Source organism: Pangasianodon hypophthalmus, chromosome 26 (genome assembly GCF_027358585.1).
Source record: "Pangasianodon hypophthalmus isolate fPanHyp1 chromosome 26, fPanHyp1.pri, whole genome shotgun sequence".
Lineage (NCBI taxonomy): Eukaryota > Metazoa > Chordata > Actinopteri > Siluriformes > Pangasiidae > Pangasianodon > Pangasianodon hypophthalmus.
The window spans coordinates 6,639,102-6,665,919 of record NC_069735.1 but is presented as its reverse complement, the minus strand read 5'-3'; the positions used below and the strand labels follow the sequence as shown (position 1 = coordinate 6,665,919).

Here is a 26,818-nt window from a genome sequence, read left to right as displayed (position 1 = left end):
ATTTATTACAGGCCTATTAATAATATTAAACTGCACTTTCATTTAGCAAAAAAATCAACCATGATACTTATACTTATTATGCCTCCACCACTAGGTCTTACGTTTTCAGGTTTTCTGTGCATGCGTCCAAGATGCTCTTTAGCACAATGACTCAAGTACAAGTGATTAAATGTTTGTAGGTTTTATACTACAAACACTGGAATTATCATTGTAACCAGAAGATGATCTGATTTTGAAATTCACAGCAAGGTCAAATGTCCGAAATGGATTTTCTTCAATAACTTCCTTCCTGTTTGAAGTATAATTTTAAGGATATTTGAGGCATGCAAATTAGTAGCAGGAAGGACTAGACTTGTTAGTGGTGGAGGCATTAGCCATTGGCATCGAGTTCTACTTATTCTGTGTTGTAAAACACTTGGCTTTGGTGCCTCAGCCAAACTGGAGCTCCAAGCAGTGGCAGGCCCTCAAATTAGCATTTGAATTTGAAGACTGATGGTCCCATTAAAAAGGGAAAAAGAGGTCCCCATGTTCCTGGAGCTCACGAGTTTGCAAGCCTGTGTCATACCAGTTGTGCAGCAGTGCGTGTCATCTAGTGCTTTCTCTAAATATTGGCAGTCAACAGACTTAGACCAGAAGAGCACTTGTAAGGGCAGTCCTGTTGCTTCTACTCTCTTAATAATGTAATTAGTGTCAGTGCATGTGTCAAAGAACTAGTCAATTTTTTAATCTGCGCTTTTCTTTTGACCATTAACATGGATCTGCCCATGGCACTGCACACTACGAGTAAACATACACTGCTCTGTGTCCCGCTTGCCTTTATAACCAACAGGAACTGTGTGTAAAGGCTGTAGAAAGCTGTTTCCTGGAATTGTACACTTCTCACACACTCACACATGCTCCCTTTTTCCTTTCAGGGTTCAGATGTATCCTGCTGAATCCTATGTCCTAATTCCACTCGACATTTTGTATGTCTTAATTGGAACAAACACAACTGGAGGTTCTGAGTGCTTTTCTCTGTTCTGGCACCTAGGTAGTGGAATGAACTTCCCCTAGATGTCCGAACAGCTGAGTCACAGGCAGTCTTTAAATGATATCTAAAGACTTACCTCTTCCTAAAGTACTTAAATTAGCACAAAAAAAAACTTTGTATTGTCTGATCGCTTATCACTATATTACCTTCCCAACAGACTTTTTGGACTGATGGTATTCCTAGTTTGTGACCTAGAGAACCAGTATCAGAATGTATTTATTGATAGAGTCTTCAAAGCACTTTTGTAAGTGGCTCTGGATAAATGCCATAAATGTAAATGTAATCAGCTACTCAAAGCAGGATGGTGTCATTTTAATTAAAATTCCAGACTACAAGGTGAATGATAATGTGCCGTGTTTCGCAGCACGAGTTACACAATTGCATTCCTTTCTTGTGGTCAACAGCCATAGTCCCGTATTCTGTATTTTTGCAGTTTACCTCACTGCCAAACACATGAATAACTGTCAGTCGAGAATGTAATGGATTTAAATTTAGCTCTTTTTTATTGGATGGAAAAGAATGTGCAGTACATTTGGGGTACTACCTGAAGAAAGCATTTCTGTAGCAAAATAAATAAATCAGCATGGCATTATGGGATAGACTGTTCTAAAAAAAAAAAAAAGGTGGTACATTATAAAAGCATGTACGTCACAGAACAGCTAAGAAAGTTTTTCCCTTTTGTGACATTAACACAGATTAGATATTAGATAAAGAGTTATGAAAGCAGTGAGTGCATTTTTGTCATTCTTATACAGCTAATATATGCCTGAGTATTTGTCTGTTCATGATAACCCTAGTGTTTGTATGCTGCTAGATTGAGATGTCTGTCAGAGAGACACTTATTATGTTATAACAATAGACAAGGACTCTCAGTGCATGAGTCACTCTTAGTGAAACACGCTCTCATTGACAGCACAACACTCCTAGCACATGTGGACAGATAAACGCCTCACACCAGGTTTTACATTAGACACGCTGATTTAACGTGACATACCTTTTTTTTCTGAATACATTAAAGGAACACTCCAGCATTTTAAACCTAATCTCTAAACACCACATCTATAGTAATATACTGTATGTGTGTTTACCACTGACAAGTCATAGGACTAGAGGGACTGGGATCCAACAGTCTTTTTACTCTCATGCGGGAGGTTTGATACGAAGCACATGAGACAAAAAAGCCACGCTGATTTACATGAGTGTGTTGGCCAGGGCGCAATGCATTTGCCTCGTTCCATCACTCGTGTTCTGTAGATGCTTTATGAAGGTCAGGGGCACTGGAATGGGAAGTCTTTTGACATTTCGCAGTACTGAGAAAAGAACGTTTATTGAAACTTCATTTGTAATGGAAGTCTTAGGATAGTTGTTGGGGCAGCCAATAAATGTGTACATGAATCCTGTATACTGTGTTGAAAGGTTTAATTCTTCAGTCAGTCAGACAGAATTTGATTATTACACTCTAAAGCTGTAAAATCCATCCTTTTGGAGATGAAACTATTTTTTTAGAGGGAAGAATTTATGGTATGAGTTATCAATGTAGAAAACAAGTATTTCAGTTCACAATTGATTCAGTATTGAGACCACAACATCTTTGGGATTGCTTTTTACTGCATTGCAAATTGAATTCAATTATGGATAAAGGCTTGTTAAGCCATTCTCTCTCATATATGTGTTTCATGCTTAGACCTTTATATTTAGTGTTAGTCTGTGGCACGCTGGTAGAGCAGCTAGCATCGCCAACTCACAGCTCAGGGTTTCAGGTTTGATCCTAACTCCATAAGTTACTGTTTGTTCGTTGCTTCACATGTTATCCCTGTGAGTTATCTCTGGGTTTTCCGGTTCTCTCCCTCTTCCAATGAACACACTGGAAGGTGGATTAGTTACTCTAAATTTTGCCTAGGAGTCACGTGTGTGTGTGTGTGTGTTGGTGGGTGTGTATAATATAATGCCCTGCATTGGACTGGCGTCTCATTCAGTGTGTATTCCAGCTTTGCGTGCAGTGTTTCCAGATCTGCAACGAGGAGAAAGCAGTCACTAATTAGGAATGAATTAAATAGTTGGCTGTAGTTTTGTATTTGTGCTACTATACTGTATATTCACATTTTGAACATTACTGACCAATATCTGCCATTAGACATCTATAATATGTTAGTTTCAATTAAGCAGGTGTTCGTTTTTTTTTCTCAGTACATATCAGTCTTGTCTGTGGTATGCAGTCTGTGCACTATATTCACATTTTAGATGTAATACACAGAGATTAGGTTAAAACGAGCTGGCATGTTCCTCTAGCCATAGTTAAGTTAATGACATGATTTAGTATTAAACATAAAGAGTAAAACAAAACCTGGATATAGCAATAACAACTGTTAAAAGTAAAAAAAAAGCACTATGTAAACATACAGTATATAGGAATAAATAGAAAAATCTTCATAGGCAAAAAGGCATAATATTAATAATTGTCAAGTTTCTCAACTATTCCTTTTATATTAAAACAGACGTAGGCAAAGTATGGAAAAAAGTTCATTTTTCCCGATTATAGAGCACACGTGGCATTGTTTGTTGGCACATTATGTGATAGTGGCAATGAGGGATGCAAATCTCAGGACGCCACAAAAGGTACATGACGTCATCCAGTGCCTGATCTCACACAGCAACGTGGACTCCTGGTGACGTCGGGTGAACTCATCCTGGTGTGTCATCACAAAGACTTGTGTGTGTGTTCCATGTGCACAATTAAGGCCCATTATGCTTATGTCAATCTCAACCTCTGTAAGGTTTTCATTACTCATAATGCTATATCATGTTCCTGCAATGACAGTATGTGTCCTATCTGATCAAATAAACAGATACTGTCCCTCCAGTTCATTTTAATTACGTCCACTTTGTATCGTGGCAGAAGTTCCTTGTGAACTCATCAACCTTCACTTCAAAATGTTAGAAGAATAATAGTTTGGAGGTACCATCAAATAAAATACTACCACAGAGCAATCTTTGATCTCATCTTCATAAAACTCTAGCTCCACTGGCTTCCCAGTTATAAGCTTCTTGACTGCTCAAAGTCCAGATAAGTAACAGTTGTTTTCTTTAAGAAAACAAAGCTTCTTTGTTAACTCAAGCTTTTCCAGCACAGTTTGGATGTTGCTGTAATAAATACTTGTCCTCCTTTTAATCCTCGGAGCATTCCAGGATGTCTGACCGCCAATTAGCACGTAAAAAGTGTGGAGATCAGTGCGCAGAGTGGGAAGCCTAGAGATGCTGGTTGGAGAGCAAGTGCGTGTGAGACCTGCCTTTGCTGGTCAGACTATGAGTGAATCTCTGCTTAGGAGTGTGTTCTGTTAAAAAAAAAGAGAGAGAAAGAGAGGAAGAGTGTAAATGATATGCTGTGTACAGGCAGTCATGCAAATATTAGTAGCAAATTGTGAAAATAGTGCAAGTGAGGGGTTGTAAGTCAATTATTATAATTATTATTTCAAAACAATATTATCTGCACTGTTTTATAAAAAAAAGGAAAAAAAAAAACGTTAAGCAGCTGAAAATAGAGGATCAATCGGGGAAGAGAAACTGAAGAATAAGCAAATCCTATAAGGATCCCTAAGAATGCACTCTATAAGATTTCATTTCACTGTTTACCTAAATTTTATGTTCCATATTCCATATCCATATCTTATGTTCCAGTAGTACATAGTAGACACAGCCTGCTTTAAGACCACATAGGAATGAAATGTGTACCAACGTGTCTATATTATTCATTACTTTTGGTGAAATTCAATATTTAAGCGAATCAAAATGTCAAATATCTCACTGCAGTATATCGCTGTTCATTCATTTAATGCAAACTGGTTTCAGTGGACGATGCAGCCTGCGTGAAAATGTCCACGGAAGCCCTTAGACACACCTCCAGTACAAGCGCATTGACACACAGCTTCAGTGGGATTCTGTGACAGATTCACGTAGTTCTAATGGAGCAAAGATTAACACTCGTTGGACAACGCGCTGTAAATACGCCATTTTGGGTCCCGTGCAGATGCATGGCTTTTCCACATGAAGACTGGATGATGATGATGATGAATGTCTCCAAGCTGTGGAACTTCATAACTAACTGCTTAATGATAAAGAACATGACTAACATCTCAAACTTAAATATTTTGCAGCGTGCTTGGAGTTGCAGTAGTCGGTCAGTAACCTAATCCATACCTAGTATAGGTTGTTATTATATCTCTGTAATTTGTAAATATAGTAAATAAATTGTAAGTATAAAATTTTGTTTGGTTATTTGCAATATTTTGGGAAATTTTTTTGTTTATTTATAGGTCTAGCTACCTTCCTCAGTGAAATCTAGTTAGCAGCATAGCTACTTTTTAGTGTGACGTGGAAGATACTAATGTTGTCGACCTGGTTATGGAAATTTCTTTCGATGCTTTTACTTATGGATGCGCAGACAGCTGTGCTTCCCTTACTTTAAAATCCATCAGGACTATCTAGTAATGCAGTGTGTAGCAATTAAAGCCAATGCAATATTAATCTCAGTGGAGCATAGTGGACAAAATTATTCTGGGATTTTAGCAGTGCTGAATATGCAAAAACAGTTAGCCTTGAATCCAGGTTCATAATCATATGTCTGTTTTAGATTTGATTTGATTCAGTTTGATTTGAGTTGTGAAAAGCAGAGGCAAGACAGGAAAGGCTTCTCTTAGCGCATCAGTTACAATAATTAGACTATTCATATTTTTTTCATTAAAAAAAAAAAATTCATACAAAAATACCAAAACATATAACCTTCCATTGGGCAACCTAATCACCTTAAGCTGACCTTGAACCAAAATTTTTCTTTTTATCATTTCATTACCTTGTTTTGCAATTAAGTTCAATATGTATAAATTATTATCAAAGTTTAAATCATAAATTAATATATAAACAAATAAGCAAAATAAATTAGTTAATTAAAAAAAACAAATCCATCTCTTTTGTTTATTGGTTTGTTTGTTTTTTTTCCTGCAAATAATCTTTATTTTGGTGTGTCTCTAATTTTTAAATGTTAGCTGTGTTAAAGGTTTAACAGATGGCTTGGGGGAAAAAACTCAAATGCAAGCGAATGCATGCTTGAGAGCACATTTCTCTTCCTGTTCTTGTTACCTGTGTACAGGTTATTTTCTGTTGTCGAAGCGAGGTACAAATCGAACCGTGACCAAAAAACCTAGGTCCGAATCAACCTGCGAATTCTGTTCATCATAAAATGTCTATAAGAGATAAACATGAAATAATTGATGAACATGACAGTTTTGAGGAAATCTTATAGAGTGCAAATGCATTTAGTATATGATATGACTATTCTAAGGGGATTTCCTCACAGATTTTTTTTTTTTGTCTTGGAGTGTCCCTGAAGTGTTCTCAAGCACTCTAATGGAAGATTCATGTAATCACTGTGCCTACATATAACTCACCACTTTACGCGGCCTGCTCAGTTCCTCTCTATTTTCTTGTTCTTTTCTGGAGCGTGTGGAGGTCAAAGGTTGGTGGGAGTTCATAGCACCACGGAAACGTTCTGGTTCCCTTTCTGCGTATGGAGGCAACGAGTCGTCCTCCTCTGCTGGTCGGTTGCTAGCTGATCTGTTGCTAGGTGAGTGACTGTGGCAGCTCTTTTGAGAGCTATTCTTGGAGGGCCTGTCTGATTCTTCCTCATTCTGGCCACCTTTGGAAGACAAGCTCCTCCCAGCTTTTGCTTTACGTTCCAATAAGCTATTAAGGAGGGCATCATCATAGTCCTGCTCACTCTCAGCTTCCTGCCTTCTCGGATCCCATGCATTGGGTTCCCGGCGAAGATTGCAGTCCCCTGTACCTCGTCTCTTTGGATTTCCTGGTAGAGGAGGAGAACTTGGAGGACGAGGTCTGTCTTGGACATCTTTAGTATAAGAACGTTTAGAGCTGTAATACGGATAGGGGTCACGCTCCAGCTCCCGTTCTCTCCGCCGTTCTCGCTCGTGTTCACACTGCCTTTGTTTTGTGCTTGTCATGTAATCGGCCTCGTCATCACTAAAGTTGTCATGGCGGCCGTGCTGCACGTAGCTCATGGCGAATTCCTCAAGCTCGTCCAGGGAGCCAGTGCGTCCTCTCGTTTGGAAAGCCTTCCTCTGCAGGTGCTCAGAACGAGGGTTCCACCTGGGGAAACATCACAATGACCTCTGACCTTTCCAAGTTACTCCAAAGCAATCCAACGTTCTTAAAGATATTAATATATTTTTGGAAGTCTTAATAAATAATTTCAATTTATTTACAGTATATTATTTCCAAAACATCAGAACACTTAAAAAATCATAAGCAACTCAGGATAAAAGGCTATATGGTGAAAAACTAGGCTATATATATATAATGATGCTATATATATATAATGATGAGTTAGGATTCATTCATTAATCTTCAGTAACTACTTTATTGTGGGATCATGGTGGATCCAGAGCCTGTCCTGGGAACACTGGGTGCAAGGTGGAAATACACCCTGGAAGGGATGCCACACATACACACTCTCATTCACACTTAGGGACAGTTTGACCAGTCCACCTACTGACTGAGTTTTGGAAATTGGGAGGGAACCCACATGAACAATGGGACAACCTGAGCTCAGGATCAACCTGGGGAGCATGGAGCTTTGAGGTGGCAACACACATCCCAAATCTTAGTTACCTTGGGTGATCTTCCTTCACTCGATGATGAGGATGTCGAGCGGACGTTTGAGCATGCACTGGAGACATTTGTCTACTCAGTATGTCTGGAGGGTCATCCATATCAGGAATGGCTGGAAGTGCTTTCTTCTGAACCTTCCGATAAGCCTGGTGGAAATCTGTCTCTGCTTCATGTAAGGAGCTAAGTTCTGACATACTGCAAGCTGGCCAGCAAAAGGAAAACAATGCGATTTAAAAGGCTCTTCATTACCTTTTCAGTGCAAAATGCATTTATTAATATTCAGTCGGCTCAAGCAAAGTTGTATCATGCACTATTCAAAGTCATTAAACAGTCACTGATCACATTAACTCTTAATGTTCTGTTCAATTCATATTTTGATATTTCTGACAAGAAACATGCACATGGCTCAATGTCTTATTAATCTGAGAAACATTAACATTTTATATACTGTTAGATTATTCGATTAGATATATTACTTTATATAAGATGAGGTTCAAGGTTATGGTAAGAATGAAAGTATAAAATAATACCACACATAGAAATTCAAAATAATTTTCATAGCTGTATTGCCATGAAATCTAAAGAGATGGCCTGAGTCAGTTACGAACAGAACCTGAGGGTTATATAACTGGTCAGTTCTAGCAGAAAGAATAAGCAGCCTGCAAAACTACATGCAAAACCCCGGTACCATTTCAAAAGCAATCAGATACTCTTCAAAGTCTACAGTGCGTGCTGTGTCACTGTATGAGCGCTAACTTTAAATGATGGTGACGGCATCGGAAGGCTATTGAAGCAGGGAAAAGCAAAAAAAAGAGAGCTCTGGAGAACATTGTCTAGCTGAAAAGGAAAGTGCAGCCTTGTATTAGGAGGCTTTTGTGAACATAGCACATTTGAGTACCACACATGGCTTACAATCATGACTGCTGAGGGTCTTAGAAGGGTTGAAATGTGCCAGTTCTCTTTCCACATACTGCAGCACCTTCAGTGAACTCTGATCCGGCGTGGGCTGGAGACGGTACCCACTGTGCACTACAGGGGACATGGTGTGTAAATGTGCATGCGGGACTGCATTCATATGCATACATGAGAGACAGAAAAAGTTGAGAATTTTATGCTTGAGTGAAACAGAATTCAAACATACATTCATACCAGCCACTTTAATAGGAACACCTATATGCCTGATCATGTTATTAGCTGATCAACGGATACAAAATCACGCAGATACATGTCCAGAGCTTTAGTTAATGTACACATCAAACATCGGAATGGAGAAAAATGTGACTGGGACATGGTTGCTGGTGCCAGATGAGCTGCTTTGAGTGTTTCAGAAATTGCTGATCTCGTGGGATGTTTTTTTGTTTGTTTTTTTGTTTGACACCATTCTGTGTAAATTCTAGAGAATTGTTGTAACAATTTCTGAAATGCTCAAAACAGCAAGTCTGGCACTAACAACCATGCCAAGGTCAAAGTCACTGAGATCACATTTTTCCCCATTCTGATGTTTGATGTGATCATTACTCATGATTTGTATCTGCATGATTTTATGCAGTGTGCTGCTGCCACATGATTGGCCGATAATTGCATGAATAAGCAGGTGTGCAGGTTTACAGGGGTTCCTATTAAAGTGGCCGTCGAGTGTATTTATGCTGTGGAATCTTCCCTGCAGTGAAATTTACAGCTTTTTTTTTTTCCACAGCTCTGGAAACATTTAACCACATTAGTGTGACTGCTTTGCTTAGTGATAAAGACCTTGAAATAAAACAATTCAGTGGCAAGGGCTTTTATTCTCTCTGTCTGGCTCTTATCAGGAGCTGTGTTTATACACAGTAACATTGATAACCTTTGCTTGATAACATTCACTAAGCAAACATACATGAAACAGGAATAAAGCACTATCAATTTTAATACAACTGATTCTTATCTGTCCATTTTACACAGCTGTTTGCTAACCAAATACAATTCATGAGGCTTAAACAAGCATATAGTTGCTGTTTAGAACACGGTACCTGCTGCATAATCTGACTCATGCAGCTGAAGTGCTGCATTTCCATCCACTGTTTTTAGGGTCCAAGCACTGAAAGTGAGCAGGGCCCTATTGTTTTTCCAAGGATTATTTTAACTTTCAAATCCTAGGGGATTCATGCGATTGTCGCCAAACTTGGTCAACATTATCCCAAGACATTTGATATCTCGAACGGTGTGGCCATGGTGAGGGATTAAATTAGGACTCGCTTCACTATGCATTGTTCTCATACACCCACCAGGTGGCGAAGGCACCGTAGTGCTTGGGCCCGTCATTGCTGCTTGCAGCTATATTTTCATTTGTATTTTAAATTTGTGTGTAATAAAATCTTAGTAGAAACACTACAAAATAAAAAAAGGTTGGATGACATGGAAGAGTTAGTGTATCAATAACGAGAGAATGGCAAGACAGTTTTTATCAGATTCTCCATGACTGTGTATTTGGCTAGTGCTCTTGTAGTTACATTATCATCAGAATAATCACATAATAGCAGCTAAGTGTGGAAACACAACAATTTGCATTTTGTGTAAAATGAGTGAAATATTTACCTGATGACTGCTGATGTGAAGAGATATTATTATCGATGGATGGTGCAGTGGACATCTTGGGCTCAACTAGAGAGGGAGGAGAGATGGGCACCATGGCAGGCATGCCTTGCATGTAGTACGGAGGGTAGATTGCTACTGGTGTGGAGGGTGCTGTCTTTATGCCTTTTCCTGCTTCATACACTGTGGGTAAAATATATTACATAAAAAAATACTTTGGATACAGTTGTTTAGAGATGGAAGTTCCACTAGCTCAGGCCATCTCTTTGGACTATGGCAACAGAATTGTAAAATATATTGTAACACACCCAGTATATCCTTATCTCAATAATTAGCAATTGGTGTGGTTTATGTAAATAGACATGCAAAACCTCTTCCCATGTTCCAGAATCCTGCTAATAGTCCACTACATGAACAAAAACCTGGCCATCACACCTCTATGCACTTGTTGAACATCCCATTCCAGATTTAGTCCTCCATTGCTGTTATAATAACCTCCATTTTTATATAGCTTCCAAAGCTAACTAGTTAAACACAAATGAAATAATACACTAATCAGTGTGAAAATTGATTGATTGGCATGTTATATGCAAGGATTCATACTATCTTCATTACCAGATTAGCAATGCAAGCTAACTGTACTAGCTGCATACACTCACCAGAGACAATTTCTGCTACTTCCTTCCAAGTTTTGTTGCTCTTTATCAAGTTTTAATGCCTCTATACACATTTAATGAGAGGTCATATATAACCTTATATATATATAAGATGAAATCACGTTAAGTTTTTGCATGTCAAACAGTAAATCATCACCAATTGCAGGTAGGAACTAAAGTTCAGAGTGGGGAATTGAACAAGTCAGACCACACGTGCCATAGGGTTGGTCTGAGGACTCATTTGAGCCAATAGTTTGGATCTGTCACTTTACTATGTCATACCTAATTTGCACAGAATTGAGAAAATCTCAGTTCACATGTCACTTGTCACTGGATGCTGTTGCTGAAAGCGTGACACCGTGTCAAGCACGATTATAGAAAAGGAACAGCTGCCTTGTGCTTCGTTGCATTAACATGTCAATCAGAGCAACACTAACCAATCGTGGGCGTCTGTGAGCTCATGTATGCAGAAAGATGGCAGCTACCACTTTCCTGCAAGTGTGTTCAGCTGCCCTGTGATGCAGCATGAGCAGCATTTTGAAAAGTTGAAAAGTGGCGTCACAAGTCTCCGAAGAAGCACAAACTAGCCTTCAGCCTCCCTGGATGGTAGCTGTCATGTGATCAAGGAGAGCTAGCTAGCTAGCTAGTGGGTGGAATTTGACCAAATGACCAAATTGGAAGCAAAAAAAAAAGGAAAGAAAAAAACTTGCTAATGTCTGAGTGAGTGGCCGTGAGGTACTCACAGTGGCGAGGACAGCAGCAGGTTTCAGGGCAACAGCAGCATCGTACGTAGCAGCAGCAGGAGTGCGGACAGCACTGACACCAGCACACACCCGCCAGGACGAAGAACAAGACACCACCCAGGATTACAACTGTCACAAACACCCACTCTGCAACAAAGAGCGCAGTGTTGAGACTATACATAAAAGCCTAAAATAATGACTACATTACGTACGGTCAGAGACAAAATATGGACTGCTCACAAGCAATGGAATGAAATTCTTAATATAACAATAACACAAGGCCTTCCTGTCACAGTTTTACTTTTCACAGGTACACGATGTACAGTGCCTGCCTATTAAGGTCCACATGGATTAGAAAAATAGTTACATTCTTAAAGCAGTGTTTCAGGGAATATCCAGAACTCAAGCTCTATAAGTGGTTTTAATATCTGGATTCAAATGTACTTGTTTTTATTCATAGTTCGTGGAATTTATTTATTATAGTTCTTCAAGTAATTTTCACAGATTTATAGTCAATTCAAAAATGATTGTAAATCGTGCTGTCATGAATAACTTTTCTGTGCAGTTATCAAATCTATAATCATTTAAAATAAAATGTTCAGTTCAGTGCTCATGCTTTCCTTCACTGTTTAAAGGTAAAAGTCATGTAGAAATATAAAAATAATAATAATTACCCAACAGTCATAGGAGCTCCCATAAACATGCAGAATATATTTATAGCAAAATGGTGATATAAATATATAAGTGAATATAATAATCATGAAAAGTGGTTTATCCGTTATGCCCACAAACACAAATCTGGACAATCTGAGAGAACCGTCTAGGGAAAAAAATTGGAAACAGTAGTTCTGAGAGCACTATGAAGAAACAGTCTGATTATGTCAAGGAAAAAAACAAACCTACAGAGGTCTGACCTAGTACTGTGACCTGGGAATATTTCCATTACAAATTATAGGGTATAACACACCAATACACAAAAATCATAAAATCAATGACCTAAAAGGTGAAAGGATGGAAATGTACCTGTGAACAGTATATTTCTATTTTAGAGAACACAAAGAGCATTACATTATTTCATATAAATGAGTGTGGGATATAAATCATACAACTGATAATAAGTGAGTGAATTCTAAACATTAGCAGAACAAAAGCTACACAGAATGTTCTCAGGACAAAGCCAGGAAAGTTTTGGATGTCAAAACCAAGATGTTTAGGAGATTAGACTGCAGTCCAGGAGGTGCGCTGTACATCATTACTAAAGCAGTCACTGAAGATAAGACTCCCTGGTAAGTTATATCAGTTGTGACTAATGACTTGGAATTCTGATACAGCATGTATCATGAGTCAGCCTGAAGATACATGTTCATACTGTTGAGTACTAACACTGCTTTTGGTCTTTCTGTCTAAGACATGTGGTAAGGTTGTGCTTAATTAGCTGACAGTCATAAGTATTCCCAGAATCATTTTTAGTTTGAGTAAAATCCATTAGACACAGCTTTAACACTTCATGTTGAAGGACATCAAACTAAATACAGCAGCACGTTAGAAATCAGACATAAGGATCTGGCTTTGTGTAAATGTATAACTGCAGCGCAGGTCTATCAGGATGATAATACTGGGAATTTTGTAAACAATGTATTACTGATGTGACTGAAAGATTTCCAATCCCACTGCACCTAATCCAGCAAATCATGGTCTTCAAGAACGTCTGAATATTAGGCACCATCACTGCATTAAAGAACATCTCCAGACGCAGGTCTGCAATGATGCTGTATTTCATCTAACGATCACTGAAAGAACATACAGACTAGGCTGAACTGATTATGAGCCACGGCAGTCAAGAGAAGAAAGTTAGGTGATCAGGGAGACAAACTAAAGCAGGTGGGGAAAACCCATACCTGGCATAATCTCCAGATCTATCTCAGGCAGGAGATCATCAGCCACCCCTGTCTGACCTGGAGAGAAAGACAGAACGAGAGGAGGAACAGGAGCAGAGGTTAATCAGCCAAAAAGAGGTGCAAGATAAGATTTGAGAAGAGTGTTGGCAGAATTTGGTGGCTGTTGCATGCAGCAGGAAACTAAAGAGGAAGGAAGAATCAGATGACCTACCTGTAGAAGACAGATCTGGCAAATTGTGCACTATTATGTATATATTGGGTTACTGCATGCATGATTGTGTTAATAAAGATAACATGTCTCATCAATAAATCTAGACTGATGCTTCAGCTTAGTCAGCGAATAACGGAGATGTACTGACATAGTATTCACTGAAGACTGTTTCCACTGGTTGCACATAAAAATGAGTTTGTCAACCATACAAATTCAGTAAAAAAAAAAAAAAAAAATGACTCTCCTGTCTTGTTTCGCAGTAGATGGTAATGTACCGGTATGACCGTACACTCTGATAGGGAAATCCAAAAGATATGCGAAAGAGAAAAATAACTTCATATAAACAAAAATGCTACAAATTTTAAAATCCAGACTAGACTAGCCCACCATTTGTTTAGGGAACATACCCGGATATACATAGATTTCTACACTGCATTTCCATATTGTTTTAATAAACCATTGAATGTCAGGAGTGATCCTCTTAACAACTCCATTTCCTCACCCAAGTAACATGCAGTGCTGCAGTATTATTGCTCATGCTCTTTCAAAATATGACGCCGTAAGCTTATACCCAAACCTGTGATATCGGGTCATACGGTTATGAAACCAGACCTTTCTCATACACCTCCCATACTCCAAATATTCCCAACTCTCATTTCCAGTTAAATGATGAAATTTTCACATCCTGTTCCCCTCTGTGTACATTCTACAGTTTCAAAATCACTCCTCATAACAAAACCAGAAGGTGTGGTCTACTCTGCACTCGTGAACTATTATTAACCATAATTATACTTATCTCATGAGTCCGTCACTGCTTCTAGAGGTTGTTAAAGTTACTCAGCTCTTAACTGAAGCTGTTATTCCATCTCATATAAAATCTCAAAATCTCAATTCTTTCTGATTTCAATGTATTTCTTTCTCAGTTATAGGTACTCCTTTATATCTGTATACTCTTCTTTGATAGGACTGTTGATCCAGCAAGATGGTAAAAAAACACCAGTACTGATAATTCGATTCTGTGTGCAGAGAAAAGAAAATTGTGAGGGATTTGAGCTGGGTTGAAGTGAAATTGTGCATGAAGTTCTGGAGTTAGGCATGAAAATACTTAGGTAAAGCTATAAGCCATTTCATTCCATGAGCACTACAACCCAAAAACCGCAACCAAACCAACATCAAACATACAAATCCACAAAGTCTTACTCCTTGTCTTCTTTCAAAAGTACCAATCTTTGATCTGTACTGTGCTGTTCGGGACAGACTGCTCGGGTGTTCAAAGCAAAACAAGCCGAACAAAGTCAGAACAGACGGACATGAAAGAGGCTTATATACAGATCTGATCCTGGACCTCCTGGGCAGTGCTAGTCTATGCTTAGAGCCAGAAAGGCTTAACTCAGCCAGGGCTTGGAATTTGCTCTCTATCCTGAGGTCAGGGATGTAATTCTTTTTAGCTTGACTACACAATGTACAAGAAACCGCTGCTCCTTCGCAATCAGGTTTGTTCTCGAGATCTTCTGCCACTCCTTACAATTCCTTAAGAGACCTTTCAGGCTAAGACACTGAACAGCTTTCAGATAGGAGAAGCACTGGTAGATGTAAAAGACAGTTGTTTTGAGTAAAGAGATTCATATCATACTCATACTGACCAGTGGTCATTACTGCATCACATGATACTTTATCAGCTCATCTGCAGCCTCTCCCAGCAATAAACGTAAATGAGAGAAAAAGCCCTTGCTGTAAACAAGTCAGTCTAGAGCAGGGGTTGTCAACTGGCGGACCAAACCAAGTACATGGAAAAATACTATAGCAGAGCCGAGGAACATGAAATGAAAAAAATAAAACTGCACATAAAAATGCCCATGCATTAATTATTTTGCTGAAGGAAGCTCATCGGATCAAAGGCTAGCTACAGGGCTAGAGAGGTTAGGTCAGAGTTATCAGACTTTCACAGACTTTTCACTTCATTTGCCCTCTGATCTGATTAGCGAACTGACTACATGACTCATTTAAACAAAAACAGAATGATTAAAGATGATTGGACAGAAAAGTATGTGTTTATTCTCCCTGCGTCACATTCAAAACAGGTGTCTCTTCTGTTTAGAGTCTGTGACGCTAGTCCAATGTAGTTATTGAAGCGCTAGTGGAAAACAAAACATAAGCATTGCAAATTGTCTTATTTATAGTCATGAACTAATCATTAATGGTGAAGCTAATGGGAAACAAAACATCATTAATGGCTTAGTGTTAAAAGGTGACTGTTGTCACCATTCAGCCATTTTAGTTGCTTGTCTGGACATTTTAAAGCCAGGATTTTTATGTAGCAGGACCCCTGGTTTAGAGAGCGTACTTGAAATAACCTCACACCAAACACCCCATCCCCCCGCCCCCCTTTTTTTCTTCTACTGTTTTTTTCCCTCCTGCTCACTCTCTCTCTCGCTCGCTTTCATTCACGGTTGTATAATAGATCCTCACGTCATCCTCCACTGGTAGACACAGAACGTCCTTCTGTTGCCATGGGAGCATGTCGACAAGTGGCTGATGCTCGAGTATGAGAATGGTTGGCAGCTAAACACTGTTCATTGTCTTGAATGTGACATCACATTCAGGCTTTTTTTACAACCACATTTAGACCTGTCTGTGTAGGGTACATACATGTGTAGAAGATCTTAACATGAGCCTATTACACCAACTCCATCTGATACACTGAATTTCTGCAAAATTTCTGTTGATGCTCCTAAGAACCGAAGAATCACTCATATAGAATAAAAGTTCAACCCGTACACATTTCTAAGACAGAGAAATCCAAAGTCTTAGTGTTTTCAGTGAGAGCTAAGCTGACAATCAGACACTTCACAACTTCTACAGAAGACTTTGTATATTACATACAGTCCCTTGCGTAAGTATTCATGCCTCTTCAACTTTTCCACATTTTGTAGTATAATAACCTGGAAGTAAAATGGACTTAACTGAGATTACATGTTATGAATCTATACAAAAATGCAAAAGTTGTGATTGCATAAGTATTCACTCCCATTGCTGTGATGCCCCTAAATTCATTCTGGCGCAACCAGTTGCCTTTAAAAGTCACATAAATTCAATAGAGTCAATGTGTGAGACTGTAGATTCACGTGATCTCAATATAAATACACCTGCTCTTAGAAGGCCTAATGCAATCACAACTTTTGTGTTTTTTTTTTATTTGTAAATAATTTTGCAAGCTATATTGATTTTTCCTCCCACCTCAATATTATGGGTTATTTTGTCTATATTCATGACATACAGTTGAGGTCAAAAGTTTACATCCCCCTTTCAGAATCTGCAAAATGTTTATTATTTTACCAAAATAAGAGGGATCATACAAAATGCATGTTATTGTTTATTTAGTGATGACCTGAATAAGATATTTCACATAAAAGATGTTTACATATAGTCCACCCCCCGGCTCTTAATGCATGGTTTTTCCTTCTGGAGCATCAGTGAGCGTTTGAACCTTCTGTAATAGTTGCATATGAGTCCCTCAGTGTGAAAAGATGGATCTCAAAATCATACAGTCATTGTTGGAAAGGGTTCAAATACACAAAAAATGCTGGAAAACCAAAGAATTTGTGGGACCTGAAGGATTTTTCTGAAGAACAGCAGATAGTTTAACTGTTCAGGACAAACAAGGGACTCATGAACAACTATCAGTAAACAAAAAAACACAGCTGTGGTTCATTCAGGTAACAACACAGTATTAAGAATCAAGGGGATGTAAACTTTTGAACGGGGTCATTTTTATAAATTCAACTATTATTTTCTCTTGTGGACTATATGTAAACATCTTTTATGTGAAATATCTTATTCAGGTCAGCACTAAATAAACAATAACATGTATTTTGTATGATCCCTCTTATTTTGGTAAAATAATAAACATTTTGCAGATTCTGAAAGGGGGATGTAAACTTTTGACCTCAACTGTATAGTGCCAGTTAATTTCACTTCAAATTTGTTGAATACTCGCTTGCAACACAATGCAACTCACTGTACAGCTCTTCAGGGTGGTTTTTCAGGCTGAAAACCCACTAGAAAAGTTCCTTTCCCATCAAAACAACTGTGGTATGAGGTGCAGCAGTAAATCATGCTGTTCAGCACAGTAGGTGGAGTCTTTACTGCGTAACACAGTGGTTTCCCAGTGAGCCCTTTGTGAAGCTGCTTCTATAATTCACTGGGGCTGTAAAAGGCAAAAGTGCATGGCGTCTCTCCTCCTGCCTATAGTTGTTGTGTAATGGGTCTGAAAGTGTGTGAGGGGAAAGACAGGCTGATATTGTTCCGACGCAAAAATTATGAGAAGATAAATATCCTGTGTTTAACATGGACAATCATATTAAAATAAAAACATAGTGAAGACAGAGTGAGGTATCAGTAATCTTCTAGCTATTTTTGTCTTTTTTTTAGTGGTTGAGGAAGAGGAAATTGTTCTCAAAGCATGACCTTACATCCTAAGCAGATAGCTGGAATTTTTCACTTCCTGTGTTTTGGTGTATCCAAGACACTAGTCTTTGATGGCAGTGTCCTCCTAAATCCCTATAACATGTACTGGTGATTAAGAAAATAGATCATGCTGCTCACATAGAAAGAAGAGCTCTATATAAAGAAAATGTCTGCTCTAATATGTTTAGCATGTTTAATGAACAGCTAATATCTCACTACAAATTTGCCTAATAAGCAGATGGTGAGATAATACTACATAACTAGGGTCTGTAACGAATGTAAACACATATAGCAGTTGGATAACTTGGCTAATTTTATGCAAGATTTTTCATATCTTATCGCATAACTTACATGCTTATATATATTATAAGATGTCTTGCATAAGATATCTTATATCTGTTTTCCCACTGTGAATGCTTGCAGTTATATATAGTACCTCGTTCACCACAGCTACCATCCCAAAAACATGGTAGATGGATTGCCTGTGATAAATTGTAGCTAGTTGTGAACAAGTTTGTGAATGTGTGTGTGTATGGTGCCCTATGATGGACTGACATTCCATCCAGTGTGTATTCCTGCTCATGCCAGTGTTCCCAGGATAGGCTCCAGATCCACCGTGACCCTAATGATCATGAATGATGAGTTTTCTTAACAAATAAAATTGTTCATAATATATGATCTACTGTAGTGAGAACAGTAGCTGGATATAATGTTTATCCAGTGGAACAGTTCTTAATAGGTTTCTATTTTCTGTATACGGCGGCTCACCCAGGACCAGGAGCTCCACATGATCTTCATTCGGACCCTCCAAGTCATCAGCGATCACCACCTTGCAGTAATAAACACCACTGTCACCCCATTGCAGCTCTCCAATGCGCAGGTCAGCCTCTGGAAAACACAAACGCAAAACACGTGCCAGAGTTAGCTTTCCTGCAAAATTCAAACCAAACAATGTTCTGTTTTCAAGAAGAATTCAATACAAAGGTTGAACTCGAAGCCAACAAGAAAGACCATATCTATCTATGTGCCATTAAATAAAATCTTTCATTTCACATAAATGCAAAAGGGCATGAACAATAAAAGGATAATAGTAATGACAGAAAGTGAAACAATGCACACAGTGTGTACTGTATGTGTTATAATATTCAGATCTGTTCTATGGCATTAACAGTAAAAGAGAAAAGATGGAGCATGTGCTAACGAGAGAGAGGACAAGCAGGAGGAGTAGCAGGAGGAGTTTGGAATGTCTCAGTTATCGGTTAAAATGCATGCGGAGCAGGGGGTGCGGGGCAGGGGGGCACCTCAGATCCTCCCTCATAATAAGTAAACAGACCTATTTCAGGAAAGGAAACATTCAACATTACAATGGAAGGCCTTTCCTGTAGGGAACTGAAGTGCAGCCTGGCTGCGAGGCTCAGACTTAGTGCTGAAGTTTGGATTTACATGCTATAGTTGAAGTCCAAGTTTTCATTAAATAGTAATAAATCTGATGGATCCTTTTTCTTTCTTTCTTTCTTTTTTTTTCTAATCTGCTATGCAGTTAAATTTAATTGAACCGTAATATAACACAGGCCAAAATGTTTGGAATCATACCACACTGAACGTTAAGGATTTATAACAATGTTATAATAAAAACTAAAAATTAGAGCATTTCCCATACGCTAGAAGTCTCCTACCACCTACATACTTTCATAGATACATTGGGTTGTTACTACTTCTTTAAGGTAAATGTAAGGCAAATTATAACGCTTTGATGGACAGCTGTTACATTATATTAAACACATACTGAGCTAAATGTTACAGAATATTGTTCACAAGTCAGTGCTTTTTGTTACACTGTCAATCAGTTACCTAAGAGAAATTGTAAATTTATATGTTGGTCAATTGCTAAAACTCAGAAAGTGGTGTGGGGGGTCGATGAATGCGTTTTAGCGGTTAAAAGTTATTTTCAAGTCTTCATACAGTTTAGTCTCAGGGACAAAGAGGTTCTGATAACAAACCTTGAGTGTACATTGGATTTAAACGCCAAGAAAGAGCTGTGTTTGTGAGCTACCAGGCTAATAATTAGCTACGTAATAGGTTACAGAAGCTACTCTACTGTGTGGGACACACCCCTAGACATCAGCTCCATGCATTCACAACATACATGGAACTTGCTAAATATCTACTAATCTTTTTTTGCTGACTAAAGTCATTTCAGGCCAGCTACTCATTTTCTGATCCAAGACATGGATACAGATCCACCACAAACGTAGCTGAGTCATCCAGTCAGATACAAGTTAGCAAGACTAGAAATAGAAATGCATTCTCTGTAAATTATTCCCCATTACGTAAACTGTAGAGGATTCAAACACGTCCAGTAATGTGAGTTTGACACAGTGCTGTCCTAAGCTCGGCGTGTTTGAGCATAGCTGCGAGTTCACCAGAGGAACCACTGCCCATAAATATCCTCAATAAAAAAGACACGACTGAGAGAGAAGGGAAACTTTGGGATTACGGCTAAGCAAGCAAAAACAGCTACAGTGTGAGAGTAAGATTTAATGCCAAATATATCAAGCAGCAGAGTTAAGAATGCTAAGCACACTTGGAACAGATCCAGATGCCTCACTCAGTGGACTTTACCATGCCCTACGCACCAGCGAAATGCAACAGACTACCAAACAGAATTTGACTGCCGTAAATCACAGAAAAAAAAAAGACAAATTATGTGATCCACCATCATCCAACTAATCAGCACAAGGATGCATACTTGTTTGGCTCTTAATCATGTCTATCAATTAAGAACGCTCCCTTGCCCAAGCTTTCAGGCGTACTTGCCTAGTACCACATTCCCATGCATTTTGGGGATGTGTCTTTGGAAGGAACACTGAAAGGACAGATCCAGAGATCACATCAAGATATGTGGGAAACATGGCTCGTTAACATTAATATTGTCCACCAACATTAACCCGCTAGCTTGTCCACCAATATTAACCCGCTAGCTTGTCCACCAACATTAACCCACTAGCTTGTCCACCAACATTAACCCACTAGCTTGTCCACCAATATTAACCCACTAGCTTGTCCACCAACATTAACCCACTAGCTTGTCCACCAACATTAACCCACTAGCTTGTCCACCAACATTAACCCACTAGCTTGTCCACCAATATTAACCCACTAGCTTGTCCACAAACACCCTTCCCTCTGTAGATCCATGCTAAACCACGCCACCACCTGCTACAAACAGTCTGTACTTGTTCAAATTTTGAGTTTCAAAACAGCTACTTCATCAACTTTTGCCAAAAGTACACCTGAGTACACCTTTTAGCCAAGAATCTTCTGATAGGCTTGATGATGACTGTCTGAACCACAAAAACTTAAAAATTTCCCCCCCAAGACATGACTCAGAAACAAAAACCTTTTGAACTGTATAGTAAATAGTCACAGTACATACTCAAACACTACATTCCTGGTGTACACCGCTGACTACCAATACACCATTATAACAAAAGCAAGTGCAATGAACTGTACCTCTTTATGGTTATGAAGTACGCATTACACCGGCCACACATTACAATATGCAAAACTGTCCATTTACATTCTGAATTGTAATCATTGAGACTGTAGGCATAGATCCGTTAAGCGACCGATTTACTCACGGTGACTGAATAGTTGCTATTTAGCATGACCTCATTTTAGTAGTAAGAATAGCCTCCATTCATTGCTATCCTGATTAGCATTATTTAAACAAAAAGAGAAAGAATGATGGCCACATAAAATGAACATAACTTTTTTAAATAAAAAAATCCGTTCTATATTTATCCACAGTAGTGCACATGGGTGTAACTTTATTTTAAAAAGTGCTAGGAACGAGAATAATGGTGGATGGTTTACATCACCTACGTAGTGACTTTACCAAGAGCCCTCTAGAATAAAAAGGAAAGTCAGAGAAAAATCGCTCGGTCTATGTTGATAATAGTGTAGGTGATGTAAACCAGAGCAACTCAAAGAATTTTAAAAAGATTCTAAGGATTCCTCATTATGTGACTGCCAGAGAGATTTAAAAAGTTGGTGTCAGTCAATAGTTAAATAGAAGCACTTCAGAGTAAAAGCATTTCAGTAATATTATCAGAACAAGAGTTACAAGTGAATAGAATGGAAAAATAAAAGCATATTACTGTTGATAATGGAGATGTCTCTGCCTTTGTAGTAATCAGCAATGGTGAGAGAGGATCCCTGCCCAGAGGCCACGACCCGAACCGTCCGGCTGCTGTCGCTGCAGTCCAGATGGGAGTAGGCCCCCAGTTCAGACCCCCTGACCCACAGAGACTCTGGAAAGCTTAACGCGTCACGTGTGCGGTCATGGCAGTATGACTTGTACCACCACTGCACCACTGGTGTTTGGGTAGAGGTGCTTGTGTACTGACATGGCAAAACCACCGACTGGAAAAGCAGGGCAAAACGGCGCGTGTCCCGGATGTTCACCTGCACCGCCTCACACCATGGTATAGCTGGGGGACAGAAAAAGAGAACAATATGAAGAAGTGTGTACCCTCACTTTTCTGAGTCAGATATCTCAAGTACATTTAAGTAAGCAGAACCTTTTAATGTATTTCTCAGGTGTTAGAAAGTAAACCTCTCTAAAGGTTTCCTACTGAACTAGTGGAGTTTTCCTATTTGCTTTGCATATTTGGGTCTTTCTCAAACTGTTGCCACAATGCTGGAAGCACACAATTGTCTAGAATGTCTGTGTATGCTGTAGCATTACAATTTGCCTAGACTGGACCTAAGAGGCACAAACCTGTTCCAGCATGACAATGTCCCTGAGCTCCATGAAGACATGGTTTGCCAAGGTTGGAGCGGAAGAACCTGCACAGAACCCTGACCTCAACACCTTTGGAGGAACTGGTACACTGACTGTGCCCTAGGCCTTCTCACCTGACACCAGTGCCTGACCTCACTAATGCTCTTGTGGCTGAATGAGCACAAATCCCCATAGCCACTCTCCAAAATCTAGTGGAACGCCTTCCCAGAAGAGTGGAGGTTATTTTAACAGGAAGGGAGAGATTAAATCTGGGAAGGGATGTTCAACATGCACACATGGGTGTGATGATCAGGTGTCCACAAACCTTAGGCTATAGAATGTATATCAGAATGTGAACGAGGAGGAAAAGAAAAGAAAATGTATAACATGTATTGCTAAACTACACATCACACAGAAAAGGGAGAGAGAAAAAGAAAAAAGACTGAAAGAAGAGTGCAAGGCAAGGGGACTTGTCTAAAGGGGAGAGTAGATATAGACATGGAAAAGAATGAAAATTAATCAAGACACATTTCAAGAGAAAACTGAGACAGAAAACAAGAAAAACGGTCACGAGTAAAGTAAGCAATAGGGAGGTGTGTAGCAGGTGGATGAGTGAGCAAAAACATGTGATGACAGTAATTGAGTAGGCCAGAATGTGAAAGAGGAGAAAAAGAAAACACTTTGCACCACAGTGCATTCGTGACCCAGAAAAGGGAGAGTCCGTTACTAGAAAGAACTGTACATGATGGCAGTAGGTAAGAACAAGATGGTACAAGAGATGCATAAAAAAATAATAGTGTGTAGGTACAGAAAGAAATGTAAACGTGGGGAAAAAGAGAAAAGCTGACAAAGCTTCCACCCTCTTACTCATCCTGTCTGATAAAAGGCACAATTACAGCACTGCTGAGACGTGCTTATTACCACCCAACCAGCCACACTCAAAAACAGCCCCTTACTGCTGAAAGTGTGCTGACGACTACTTGGGGCTAACGGTTGCTGATTTGTCAAGAGGTTCCTCGCACCTTAAAATAAATTTCTAAATATAATGGAGTGAAGAAAATTGCAAACAGCCCATACTAACAGACTCACACCCCTGTGAGCTACTGAGCCACCTCTGTATATAATAATCCTTATCACACTGTGGTAGGAGGTTTTAGGAAAACATACACGCCTAAAAACATCTGGAGGGGAATGTCTAGGCCATGTGAGGATGAGCAATGAGGAACAGAGTTAAATATTTCTAGATATATCAGTGTGTGTGTGTGTGTGTGTGAGATGCACCTGGCCTACAGGGAACTATATGAGCATACACTATTTGTGAATCCATGGTTCCACTATTTACGAGATATTTATGTTTGTTCAAAAAAAATTGGCTGGAAAGACTTTTTCAAGAGCTTTTTATAAAATAAAAATGCTTTAACTAACGACATGATGGGGATGAGTTGTAAACAATGAGGACAGGAAGTCCCCTTCATCTCTCCCTCCTTATTCTACATAAAAACTCTACAAAAATGTTTTCCGAGAAAAAGCAACACATGAACTAGTATTCACTCTATATGGAGCTTTTTTTTTTTTTTTTTAACTTGATCTTAATCTACTGCATCTGTATTATGTGGGAATACTCTGGACAAGAATTCTTACACTTCCCCTGTACTGAGAAACAAACTGAAAATGTTTATTTAAAATGTCTTTATAATGGAAGTCTGATTTACTGATTTACTGATTTAAGGCTCACACTATAAATGTTATAACATGTTTTTTTTGAATGATACTTAATAACAATAACAACAATAATAATAATTTTACACCTGCTGATCAGTTTAAAAGCTTAACATTGTCTTGAGTTATTGTATACATGACTAGGTTTAAACAAATAGTCTGGAAATGAAAGGGTGTGTCATGAACAGAAACACAGTAGCCTGTATGAAGCCTGGACTCCTGCTCTAACCTCACAGGATATTTTCAAACTCTGTGTGTGTGTGTGTGTGTGTTTTAGCTTCAGTAACCTGCACAACAACCTGCTGCTTATCTTTAGAGAATATAAACACCAGCTCCAGTAAAACTTACCTGTAAAAGTTATCACTGGAATCCACCAGTTCAGGAGGAAAAACATTTTTTTAACACTCGACGTGTTATAATCCGTCCAGAAGTCGGGAACATGTTTTCCTTGCCTTCTCCTCATCCTCCGCGCGCGCGCGTGTGTGTGTGTGTGTGTGGAGTGTGTGTGAGTAACGGAACTTTGTAACGGGAACAAGCAGGCGCTCACTGTGGACTGCGTCCCAAACAACCCCTCTAGCGGATAATGTAGTGCACTACCTAGGGCGCGCGAGCAATTACTCTGAAAGCCTATGTAGTTCACGTATACAGGAAGTACGGAGCCAATTGGGATTTAGCCAGTGACTCAAAACTCATAAAGGCCAACCCTACTGCATAGCCGTTAGAATAACTTACTTTCAGAATGGATGCTTTTGCAGCACGTTCCTTAAGTTGTAGTATAAAAGAAAAGAGCAGTAACATACACTGATCAGCCATAACATTAAAACCAGTGACAGGTGAAGTGAATAGCATTGATTATCTTGTTACAATCACATCTGTCAAGGGGTGGGATATATTAGGCAGCAAGTGAGCAGTCAGTTCTCGAAGTTGATGTGTTGGAAACAGGAAAAATGGGCAAGCGGAAGGATCTGAGCGACATTGACAAGAGACAAATTGTGATGGCTAGACGACTGGGTCGGAGCATCTCCAAAACAGCAGGTGTTGTATGGTGTTCCTGGTGTGCAGTGGTTAGTACCTACCAAAAGTGGTCCAAGGAAGGACAACCGGTGAACTGGAGACAGGGTCATGGGCGCCCAAGGCTCACTGATGTGTGTGCGAAGGACAGCCCATCTGGTCCGATCCCACAGAAGAGATACTGTAGCACAATTTGCTGAAAAGGTTATTTCTGGCTATGATAGAAAGGTGTCAGAACACACAGTGCATCGCAGCTTGCTGTGTATGGGGCTGTGTAGCTGCAGTTCGGTCAGAGTGCCAATGCTGACCCCTGTCTACTGCCGAAAGCGTTTACAATGCACATGTGAGCATCAGAACTGGACCATGGAGCAATGGAAGAAGGTGGCCTGGTCTTTTACATCATGTGGACGGACAGGTGCATGTGCATCACCTACCTGGGAAACAGATGGCACCAGGATGCACTATGGGAAGAAGGCAAGCCAGCAGAGACAGTGTGATTCTCTGGACAATGTTCTGCTGGTAACACTTGGGTCCTGGCATTCACGTGGATGTTACTTTGACACGTACCACCTACCTAAAGATTGCTGCAGACCAAGTACACCCCTTCATGGCAACGGTATTCCCTAATGGCTGTGGTCTCTTTCAGCAATGATAATGTGCCCTGCCACACTGCAGAAACTGTAATGTTCCTCAAATCGTTCCTCAACAAAGAGTTCAAGGTGTTGACTTGGCCTCCAAATTCCCCAGATCTCAATCCAATCGAGTATCTGTGGGACGTGCCGGACAAAAAAGTCCGATCCATGGAGGCCCCACCAGATAGCACAGCAAAAACCTCATTTTTCAGAGGTCTTGTGGAGTCCCTGCCTTTGATGGATCAGAGCTGTTTTGGTGGTACAAGGGGGACCTACACAATATTAGGCAGGTGGTTTTAATGTTATGGCTGATCGGTGTAAGGCTTTAGTATCAACATTTAACTTTGTCATGAACTATGCAAATAAATGGTCTTGTCACTTTCTCATCCTTTGGTGGCATTACAGTGTTGAAGCAGAAG

General features: G+C 39.4%; 1 protein-coding gene across 6 annotated transcripts; it reads right to left on the bottom strand.

The window, feature by feature from the left end:
- Positions 1-1,510: 1,510 nt before the first annotated feature.
- On the bottom strand, positions 1,511-25,264 carry LOC113537481 (immunoglobulin-like domain-containing receptor 2). 6 transcript variants are annotated; one of them, XM_026931963.3, is made up of 10 exons: positions 25,105-25,264; positions 22,412-22,744; positions 19,020-19,139; positions 13,574-13,630; positions 11,676-11,822; positions 10,280-10,459; positions 8,621-8,773; positions 7,709-7,910; positions 6,472-7,186; positions 1,511-4,362 (listed from the first exon to the last, which is right to left on the bottom strand). In XM_026931963.3, exons 1-10 carry the CDS (start codon positions 25,217-25,219, stop codon positions 4,327-4,329), a joined length of 2,058 nt encoding a protein of 685 aa, XP_026787764.2. In that variant the 5' UTR covers positions 25,220-25,264; the 3' UTR covers positions 1,511-4,326. The 6 variants fall into 6 exon arrangements, with proteins under 6 accessions (XP_026787764.2, XP_034156135.2, XP_053086098.1 ...); XM_034300244.2 differs by having other exon boundaries at positions 1,511-3,041; XM_053230123.1 differs by having other exon boundaries at positions 8,621-8,737.
- Positions 25,265-26,818: the final 1,554 nt, after the last annotated feature.